At 43.3% G+C, this 10,982-nt stretch overlaps 2 protein-coding genes across 3 annotated transcripts in view; both read left to right on the plus strand.

The window, feature by feature from the left end:
• The first annotated feature begins 345 nt into the window (after window positions 1-345).
• Window positions 346-5,880, plus strand: LOC128467192 (cytochrome b5). The gene is made up of 5 exons (XM_053448742.1): window positions 346-574; window positions 3,019-3,147; window positions 3,575-3,601; window positions 4,862-4,890; window positions 5,103-5,880. Exons 1-5 carry the CDS (start codon window positions 431-433, stop codon window positions 5,191-5,193), a joined length of 420 nt encoding a protein of 139 aa, XP_053304717.1. The 5' UTR covers window positions 346-430; the 3' UTR covers window positions 5,194-5,880.
• A 3,433-nt stretch (window positions 5,881-9,313) lies between these two features.
• NFAT5 (nuclear factor of activated T cells 5) overlaps window positions 9,314-10,982 on the plus strand; it is a 30,232-nt gene continuing 28,563 nt past the window's right edge. For both annotated transcript variants that reach the window (XM_053449505.1, XM_053449507.1), the window contains exon 1: window positions 9,314-9,833. In XM_053449505.1, the coding sequence (XP_053305480.1) occupies window positions 9,743-9,833 (91 nt within the window). In that variant the 5' untranslated portion in view covers window positions 9,314-9,742. The remainder of the gene's footprint in view (window positions 9,834-10,982) is intronic.

Genomic DNA, 10,982 nt, shown 5'->3' on the forward strand with positions numbered 1-10,982 from the left:
CGTTGACAAGGATTTGTTTTAAATTAATATTTAAATGAATGGGGACATATATATTGCGCTACAACCAATGGGTGTACGAATAGAGAGTAATATTGATGCAAAGTAGTAAAAGTGAAGTGATCAAATTAAAAATCCAAATGGGTTCATCTTTGCACCAAAACCGCCAGCGGTTGCTAAGAAATAACGTGCGAAGTACTTTGTGACAATATAAAATAATAATTCTGATGATGACATCACCTGGCATGGCCTGAACGTATCCCGTCTTCTAATTGGACGACCGGCTCGCACAGACTGTGTCTCGAAGCGCCGGATTGGAGGTTGCCGTGGAGACCGCCGCGGTAGTGATGAGGCGAGTGTGGGGCGCCGATTTACGGAAGCCTGGAGCGTTCAGTGTTCTGCGAGTTACATAACGCGTTCTTTGACACCAGTCATGGCACACGACGAAGGCAGTCCGTCCACGGAAAATCAGGTGACTTACTACCGTTCGGAGGAGGTGAGGAAAAGGAACACGTGTAAAGAGACCTGGCTGGTGATCCACGGCAAAGTATACGACATTACCCGCTTCGCGGAGGAGGTGAGTAACTCAGGTGCAAGTGGACGGATCCGGGGACTGTGCCAAAGGCCTGGACTTTCCTCTGTACGCCATCTTTTATCAAATTAATAATTTAACACTATCCCCCAGAGCTATGCTGTGCAGAGTGGCAAGTACTCGGGGGGAGGGGGGGGCTTTACTGGAGAGTGGGCTACCCAGCTAGGTATTCTGGGTATTTACCCATAACCCCCATGGCATTAGCGGAGAATTAGGTGCCATGGTGACCTGGCTCCTGGGCTTCGTCCAGCCCTGGAACGGAGCCTGTTACATTATGACTGTCCGTCACGCCATTTGATGTGTTAGAAGGTAGACGGAATGGTCACAGGGGTCGTTATAGAAGTGACAGCAGTTAGCGGGTGCACAGAGATAAACGTGAGGGTGACACGGGGACAGATTGTTCACAAACACACTGTCCTACTTAACTACCGGATGCATAGGCATGGATAGCACTGGGGTCTCGCTTCACATCAGGCAATAAGGGCGCTTTATTTGTAGCTTTAGGAAGGCGAAGGAATGAGAAGGCCGTCCCTAGTTCCCCGGGTTGCACTTGCTTGTTATCGCAGAACCTCATGGCGGCGCTCTCTACCAGCTCAGAAGGCTTGGCCGCTGGCTAGTTTCTTTTACGACAGGGATAGTTTATTATATCACATTATTATTCTAGTTGTTACAGTTATGATTATAAAGTCCCATCAGTAGCATTATTGCTCAACACAGTGCATATTTCCAGTGGCGAAATCACAGCTTGCGACGCGGTTGGACATTGAGCTGCATGAAGCCTTATCTGCTGTTGCACCCGTACGTGTGTGTTTTCTATTAACTCGGACCGCGGGCTCACGGAGAAGGATCCCCTTGGAACTTATTAACCGGGTCCCCAAGCTGTACAGACCTGAATTGTTGGTATTGCACAATACCCGTGTACTTTGATTTAGAGTTTAAATGACCCTTATGTGGTAAAGCAAACAGAACATTCTTTATGCAGTATGTTCCGCTACCACCGGTCTTCCCAAACGGAGTCACACGCCATCTCTTGATGCGACTTGTTTATTGATAGTGGCTCAGAGGATCGCCTATAAGCCATAAGCCTTTCTTTCAAACACAGGTTCGCAAATATGTTGGCGACGTCCTTGGAATTACTATGGTGAATGAAGCGAGTTTCTTGTGTTTTCCTAGTACTCGCTACAAGTTCCCAAGCAGCTTCTGCATTAGATGTTTGTGAATTTCAACCAAATGTCAAATAAATAATTGACCTCCAATATTAACCATGGTGGGTTTTTTTAGGTACCAAGACAAACGTGACTTACCAACTCGGTAGCGCAGGTTTTGTATGTTCATTTTGCTCTATTTCACTTAATACAATAATTTACAAATAGTAATATATAATTACTATATAAAATAATCCTGCGTGTTCGTGTAAGCAGCCATGATCTCTATTCTCGGATAAAGAAGGAGATGGTCCAGCTTGTGGCTGATTTCTGCGTATAGAAGTCTGCACGTTCCTCCATACTCTTTGAGTAATAGTAATGGTATTAGTGTGTGTTTTTGGATTAATATGGTTCGTAATAATCGGTTCAATGGGTAGGAGGATGACCTTTTATTGAAAAGTACTCCATACCCCACATGTAACGTTTGCACAACCCTGTGATGTTCGTGTAATAGTCACGGTAGCATCAATTAAGTGAATGACACTACGTGGCCCAGCCCTGGTGTCTCCGTCAGTTCTCCATAGGATTGGTACATGTAGGTCTTTGGGAATCTCATTGCCGTTTCATTATCAGGGGTGTGGTGACCCGTGTGTCTAAATCTACGTGTGCATTTCTTCTTTAAATTTATGGTATTGGATTGCATGCAGCCGAAAATATTTTTTAATCACGTAGATTCAAACACACTGTGCTTCAGGCGTGTCACACCTGTACATAGCAGCGGCCATCGATGTAAATGTCGCTGTCAGGGGGGGCAACTTTGTTTAATGCAAACTGATTACTATGTGTAAGAGACACGTAGATGTAGAGGAGATCTGCGTATTAAAACCTGCTCGGTATCAAAGTGCCGTGCCTGGGAGAATGATTTCTGGAATCTTTTACTATATGAACAATAAAGGATGTCCAGAGGTATAGGTTACTGCTGTAATAACATTTCTATCGTATTGTTTGTTCTTTCTCTCTTTTTTTCCCCTCTCCAACGCCTGGCTAGTTAAACAAGATCCTAGGGAGCTGGAAGGAACATATGTTTTGTCAGGATACGCAGGAAGACCTATGTTCGAAGTTTATAATCAGAACAATTTAACACTAATTTTCCGAACGGGCGTAAAACGCGGTCCACGTGGGTCAGGAAGCATTGTTTAGCGTATGTTTGTTTGTGTTTATGCTGTTTGTTATGCTTGATATTCTAACTATTAATTTTGTTGCTTTGATTCCATTCACTTGCAGCACCCGGGTGGGGAGGAGGTCCTCTTTGAACAGGCTGGATGTGATGCCACTGAGAGCTTTGAGGATGTAGGACATTCGTACGACGCACGGGAGATGCTGAAGCAGTACTATATAGGAGACCTGCATCCGGTAAGGCGGACCTCTCTGCGGAAGATGGGCTCAAACCCTGCACGTAGAAGAGCAATGTCAGGAGATGCCATAAATGTCTTCTGATCTTTTTTATGGGCTCTTATTAATTAGTTCTTCCCCGGCAAACAGAGCATGATCATCTAGTGTTAAAGGTACAGTGCGGGAAATGTGGATTTTTTTTTTTATTTTTTTTTTTTTTACAGCGTTATGTCCCGTTCCTTTTGTTATGTTAGTCTCAGAACTCCCCTCCGATTCCTTTCTTCCACAAGGGCTTTATAAGCTTTGGAAGAAGGGGTTAAGTTAGAAAAGCTGGCAAAACTCGGGGAGCAATTACCAGTATTGAAAGGTATTCCTGTACATCGCTTTTGTTTGTTGTGAAAATGTATTCCCTACCCTTTAACTTTTTTTTTCAAATATTTTTTTTCAGGATGACTGCAAAAAACAAGATAAAAAGGTAGGTCAGCGTTCCACCAATAGAACCCAGTAGCCAATAATTGTGCTTAACCTGTTATGTGCCAGAGAGCTAGCCCAAAGCGTTTTACTGCGCATTGCTCCTCCGCTACGAGCTGTAAATTATTAATACTAAATAGTACTGCGTTTGAATTAGTTTTGCAAAGACCACTTGCTCAAGTTCTTCACGAGAAATATAAATACTAGAATTCCAGCAATGCCTGGTTTCACAGGTTGAAGGGTAAGTTAATAAGTGAGGAAACCGATTTTCTTATAACTCAAAAGCGGCGTTTGCTGCAAGACCTGGTTTTTCCATCCTTCTTTATTTTTGTGCCGCAAGCAGTTGGATCTCCCATAAGTCGATCTGTTTATTGAGTGCAGTGGTCATTTCGGACCCCTTGAACCCCCTCCATTTCCATTGCTGGCTGTAGCACATTGTGCAGAACTCTGGGCCGATAAGTGCATAAATGCAAATACATTTAATTTAAAACATCAAGAATAAAAATGAGTGGCGGCTTCTGGAATCTGTCCAACCTTATTATTAAAGTTTATAATTTTATGTTTCTAAAGTAACTATTCTATCCTCTATGTAATTAAAGAGGCTTATTTATTAGACAGAAAAATAAATAAATATAAATTGATATATGTTCCCGATGTACCTATAGCAGCAGATACGAGGCGTAGTGATACTCTAAGCATATTCTCACCCGCGAAACGATGATCCCTTCCTCTCTACCTGGCAGTAATTATGGAGTAACTCTGCCCTTTGCCCATCTTCCTTAGATTTTTTGGCTGATTGCCTTCCAGAGATTAAATATGATTTCCGACTCTCTAATTAGAGTGCTTTTAATTACTGTTTATTTTCTTAGTGCTGATGTTTTGCCCGTTTCCTCCATCCCCTGCATACTGTATTTGCCCCGGGCTGATTATGTATACACTAATGCTCTATGCTTGGGTTTCTAACCTTTATTAAGGACCTATCATTCTTGGTAATGGTGGCACGTTGATTGTTGGGCTTTTAGCTTTCAGTATTAAAAAGGGAACTGTCAAAGAAATTCTTAGTATTGCGTAACTTTGTTTTCAAACTGAAAGCCATACAATACTGTTAAGGTCCATTATGTATTATAATCATTTAAGTAATTAATTACATTCCCCTTTGCAGAAGCAGTTTATATAATAATAGTCTTTGGATCTATTATTTGTGATACAACCCATACGGTAAATTGTGTGCTATTAAAACCTGTCTGCTTTTTGTTCCGTTAAGGATTCCGAGACATCACCCAGTTCATCAAGGTAACTTAAACCTCTTTACTTGTTGTTTACGTACTGCCACGGGTCAATTTCTGTGTTTTTTACTAAATAAATGTTCTCTTGTGTGCGCTTTTTAGATGTACAGTACTACTTTGCAGGCAATTATTGATTGTTCGACGTGGCTCTGGTTTTATTGTCCTGCCCTGATGATTGCTTGTTAAGATTATTTGTCTTCCTTTTCCCCCCTCCGACAGCTCTTGGTCAAGCTGGCTGATCCCCACTGTGGCCGTGGTTATCCTTGGCGTTATGTATCGTTTTTACTACATGGATAACCGGTCCTCTTGAGTTTTAGCTCCTCGGGACCACAGCTTGCTGGAGTCTTCACGCACAAAGAAAATGAACAGGATCAACACACAAATCAGGGGTCCTTCCCCTCTTGTCTACAACAGAATCCCACCTTTACCACGGACCGGAGACTTCCCGTTTTAACTTTGCGACCAAGACATTTTTTGTCCATATCATGAGAGTGATTGTGTTTTTATCTCTGTAAATCTGCGATCTTCTTGCAGGACTTTAAAACAAAAAAAGTGCTACTTTGGATTTTGTGTCACAAAGCATGCCTCGTGCCTGTTATACATGTATGTTAGTCAAGTGGCTCTATGTGTTTCACTTATATCTCACCAAGGTGGAGAAGCTGCTACGTTCTTGCATTAATTACTCTATGGAGAAGACATGCCTTTGTCCCTGAGTTGTGAAGGTGGATGTATTTTGGCACAGTAGAATATTAAGAATTTTAGGAATATTCCTTGAGGATTGAATGATTCTTGTCGTTTTGTGTCTCCTGCTTTTTATTTTGTTTGTAATAACTAGAGCAACTGTGCTCCATGTTCAAACATATTTACACGCTGTCAAGCCATAATAATGACGTACTCATTTTTAATAAATCTTGTTCCATGTGGCTTATCGGGACAGATCTGTATGACACTACGTGTAGTCCTCTATTCTTAATCCCGGAGTGTGTGTGACGATCAATCTGCTAAAGTTTATTCTTGCAGTCCACAGTTGCAATGATTTCTGTCTGGGTTATTTGATGGATGAACGTCCAGCTATGGACTTGGGAGCTGCTGCTGTATTCAGATGGCGAACCCTTCGTGATCCTGCGCTAGTTACAATTCTATGTTTCAAGTTCCTACAGTGTTCAGTGGATCGTGTGTAAATGACAGAACACCCAGGATAGGTATTCATCCCCTCCAACGCATGCACCATTTAAACAGCCCGGAATTAAAGCATGATCAAATGTTACAGCTGTGGTTGTGGAGGACGGCAAAGCCTGCAAACAGTGTTGGCAGTATATGAAATTGTGTAGTGTCTCCGTGTGGCTTTCATTTTTGTAGATGATTCAATGAGGCAGACGAATATGAGTTGGCCTTGCTTCTGCCGTGGATCTAACAAATATCATGCTTAAAAGAATTACTCGCAAGATATTATGCCTGATTCCATGATTTACATGACAACGTATAACTGTCCGTTCTCAGAGCTCTGCTGGGCAAGCGTCTGGCGGACATCCTTGAAACACATGGTTTGGTGGTGTGGAGCCTCCAGTCGTTCTATGGCCTTCTCCCACTCCTCAGAAGTTTGTTTACCATGTTCATGCATTTTTTTTTTCTTTCTCTTATTTCGTATGAGACAGAGCGCCTTGTGTTTGGTGGAATCTAAACAGTAAATGTTTGTTCGCTGGGAGCGAAGATCTTACAATGAGGCTCTGTAGTGTGTGCCATTTGTCAGTCCGATTGTCCCTCTGCTGTTGGGTTGGACTGTTTCCATCCAAGGGACGTTGACAAAGTAATGCGGATAATCAAGTATATTAGAAATAAGTTATACCCTGTGCTGTAACGTGGTTTTATTTGTTGTAGGTCAAACGGACTTTGTCTGACGTAGCAAAGAATATAAATATATATATATATTTATAATATATGTTTTAAGTGTATTTTAGAGTATTCACCCTAAAATGTTACCAAGTGATTTAATGACATGTGGCAGGATATAGTCTGTATCCTGCTGCTCAGGAAAGGATTAGCACATGAGGAGGGCGAGTCCATGGGGAATTCACAACACCTGTCCTTAATTCAACGGTTCAGTAAAGACCTTTTTTTATACAATTTCTCTTTCAGATCCGCAGGCAGGTTCTATGGCAGGTCCATATGTGTGTTGCTGTGTTACGCAGATGCAGGTTGTAGGTACGTAAGGCTTAAGTTAAGAAGAAAATGCCGTTGTATATTACGCATCAGAGAAGTCGCGGAACATTTTACATCTGATTCAAATAAAGTTGCTCAGTTACGCGATCATGGCTTTTCTTCTATCCATTTAAGTGGAAATGGTACTGTGGGGTCTCTTACTGTTTGTATTTAAATAGAGCTGGATAGTACCAAGGACAATGGGGTATGAATGATAAAGTCATAGGGTAGTTTTTATAGAGTCTTTCTATTTTCTGGGAGTGTTTGAGGTATTACGTGACTGAAGAAGGGTCCCTTGGGCTTTGAAGTCGTAGGTTTTATATAATCTGATTTCTCTCTCTTGTAATTCATTGGTTATTTTTCGGATTATGGTCTTTGTTGGATAAAGTTGATTATGTCGGGGACAAGAGTGCTGCTTAGAATATAATGGCAAGATGAGCTCTATGAGTGCTCCTCCCGGCACCCCGATATACATAACAACTAATGTGATCAGATATCTAAAGGGTGTGTGTGGTTAATTAATAAAAGCGCCCCAAGGCTTTTGCTTTGAGGCTATAAGCTAATTACCCTCCCAGTACCTGTGGCTGATACCGCGTGACAGAGGTATGGGCAATTTATGGGTTTCTTTGTCATGTAAACACACACGCAGGTTTTATGCTGGGCGAACCAGCTTTTCGGCCAAAATTCCGGCGCTGTGTTTTTAGCGAAGATCTTTGGGAATTTCCCGGTTTCATTCTTATGGTGGACTCATTCACAAAATGATGTCAAAATGCGACAGGGGAAGAAAAACCGCCCGCAAAGAGATTGCTGCTTCATTGGAGAGCTTCCTCCGCTTTGTGGCGGTGTTTAACCTGGATATAGATTATTGGTTTTATGTCATCGCCATGATTGTTACGCTTTGTCTCGTCTAAATCCATCCGATGAATAAAGTGTATTTTCCAGAGCAGATTACAGCCAACGGGGTGGGGGGGATTATCGAAAAATCATCTCCAGTCTTTGCCTAATCGAGCAGCTTTTCTGGTGCTGGATTAGAAGGGACTGGCTGGGATTGAGAAATCAGACGGCTGTTTGCAGCTCTGCGTTTGGAGAGCACGGTCCTGCACGCTCCGTCCGCTGGGTTACCTAAAATAGCAATTAGATTTTCCTCCCATCGAGCACGTGGATGAGGGCAGCAGAGCCGTAATCGCACCAGATGCATCTGCGTTTATTGACAGAGACACCCGCGTTAATCATTGATTCCGCCGAGCTCCTGTCACATGATCCCGATAACTCGCCTGTTGTGTTGCGGCTTCGGGGCCACCTATTCTACGGGCCACGGTGGGCAGCCGTGGGCTCGCAGCAGAGGCCGACATAAGAGAGACTTTGTCTTAAAACAAGAGCCTGCGTATGCATTTCTATATATGATGAGTTGTCTAACGAGAATGGAATAATCCCAACAGCATACATATGAGATTGATGTTAGATGCAGACACACAGACCTGGCCGGCAGATCAGACCCATTCGCCCCCCATCTCGTCGCTGATTCTCCTGCTGTAAAGACTCAGATCGTAATCGGTCGTTAGATACAGAAGCCGTATGCCTTTGATAATATATGGCAGTCATGTTTAATAGGATCTGAGCGATGGTAAATGTAAGCCATATTGGTGGCTTATGCAGTGTAAGTATCCTGCTGTTCTCTGGGGCTGCCTTCTGACTCTGGATCGTGTGCCCGTAATTCATGCCCCCAGCTGCGGGCACCGGCTGGAATTCTCTCGGAATGCAGTAGGAGTTGGCGCCGGACACTAAAAGCTATTCCATTGTGTTCACAGCTGGCACGGGCGACATCAAGCCCCGCGGATTCGGTTTTCTCACGTTTAATCTGATCACACTGGTTTATTCGGCGCTCGGCAGCTCGCCACCGGGTACTAAATGCTTCCCAATGCCCAAAGTATATAATCATCGATATTGATTGATATCGGCGGCTGGTGGATTTGTGCCGTTTGATGATATGGATATTGTTAAATATGTTGGTATTCTCCAGAAAGGACAATAATTATATAAAGCAAATGAACATTAGCCCCCAAATCAATGATATCCGTAAAGAAAAAAATAAAAAAAGACGTCTCTCTACGTTAGTAATAAACTGGAAATGAGTTATCGGTTATGCTGCTTGTATTAAATGGGGCGTCTTCCAGTTTCCCTGGAGGTGGGAGCTGCTTTATTTCTGGGATTTACCGTCTACCGGTTAGCGTCTGACATTCAGAGAGGAGCTCTTGGCACAGATAAGTGTTGTGCAAGGAGTTAATTTTTAGCGAGGACAAAAGGCAGAAGGGCCGTGGTGTTTAACTTGGAAGGACACAGCCCGTGAGCTGCCAGACAGGTTTAGGCAGAGCAGTAGATAGGAATTCTCTTTAATGATTCTGGCTCCCTTACATCGCTGTGAGGCTTGAGATTGCTCCCGAGTGACCTACTCGGCCGGGGAGTCTGTCCATGCGTGTGCGCAGAACGCTGAGGACCGTTAACAGAGTGCCACTGTGCCCGTGCCAAGGCGGCCGCGCTGATCGGGAGTCTGTCCGTGCAAACCTGAAGGGGCTGCTGTTACTGGACACGGGACTCGAAATAAAGAGTGTTATTGATTCTAAACTTTGCCGTGTCTTAGCCCGACATAAGCCTGCAGTATCATGCGCTCGCTCTCTGAGGACATCTTCTCCACGCCGAAGCTCGCGAACCGATGGGGGCACCAAGGTATCATCACTGGAGGCAGACGCACAGGTAAGGTGTAAGTCACATGCGGCAGCTCCAGTGACACTTAACACATTCACGACCAGCAAATAACTGTTTCATCTCTAGAAAGGTGTGCAGCGCGCAGCAATGCATCATTAGGTGCTCATCTACTGAAACCCCTTTAAGGATGAAAGCTATTGCTAAGTGTTACCAGCCTCGCTGGGTCTCCAGGGGTAGTAACGACCCATACTGTACAATAGAAACAGATTGAGGAGCCATATGCCAATGCCATGCATGTTTTTATTCCCTCACTGTATTAGCCTCTACCACTTCTGCTGGAAGGGTGTTCCATTTATCTACCACCCTTATTTTTCCTCTAAGTCTCTAGACCCTCTAGTTTTAACTGATGGCCTCTTGTTCTGGTATTCCTCCTCCTTTGAAATAAACTTTCCTCCTTTTCTATGTTAAATCATGTTTACATTCTCCTTTAGATGCTTATTACGCAGAATTATTATTATTATTGTGACGTTATTTACAATCTAATAGCCCGTAGTGTAAAATTATTACTTTTTTCTCCTTTCTGAAAAAACGTCCATTCTTATAAATGATTTTAATCAATTATTTTGTAAATATTTATTTATACGATGCAAAATAAACAGCTGCTGGTGCCTCTTCTGCAACCGGGCTTGGAAAGGCAGGTGATCCGCGTAAGCCGTGCGATGTACGCCCAACTGGATAGACAACTTGGTATATTAAGCGCGGGTGGTATTAATTACATACAATTAACTCATGAAACATAGTGCTGGAAATATGCCAATCGCGTTTATACCGCAGGACCTTAGTGTGTCTGAGGACGAGGATTGTGTGATTTAGTAAAAAATTTTTTTTATAAGGATGTGGATTTAACGAGTCCTAGAGCAACGAGCCACTTTGCATTGCTCACTTGTGCATCTACATTTAACATGTAGATGTAGCTTCATACATGTGGGGATGGCGCACCATGCGTGACTAAGACGATCATCTGGACCCAGCTCGGAGGTCACTTACAGTATAGATGATGGGTTGGGAATAGGGTCTGGATCCTCTTAGTGTTATGGGGTGCAAGCAGTAGGGTGCTTTACTGTGAGCCCGCAGCGGAGCAGATCCCATAACGGAGCCCGCAATGGAGCAGACTCAATAACGAAGCGGAGCCCCTGA

The sequence above is a fragment of the Spea bombifrons genome, chromosome 10 (assembly GCF_027358695.1).
Source record: "Spea bombifrons isolate aSpeBom1 chromosome 10, aSpeBom1.2.pri, whole genome shotgun sequence".
Taxonomy (NCBI): Eukaryota; Metazoa; Chordata; class Amphibia; order Anura; family Pelobatidae; genus Spea; species Spea bombifrons.

Bases quoted from the DNA above. Each gene is read 5' to 3' on its own strand.
- LOC128467192 (XM_053448742.1), top strand. From the start codon at position 431: ATGGCACACGACGAAGGCAGTCCGTCCACGGAAAATCAGGTGACTTAC. The intron at 575-3,018 runs GTGAGTAACTCA...ATTCACTTGCAG, and splicing joins TTACCCGCTTCGCGGAGGAG to CACCCGGGTGGGGAGGAGGT. The intron at 3,602-4,861 runs GTAGGTCAGCGT...TGTTCCGTTAAG, and splicing joins GCAAAAAACAAGATAAAAAG to GATTCCGAGACATCACCCAG.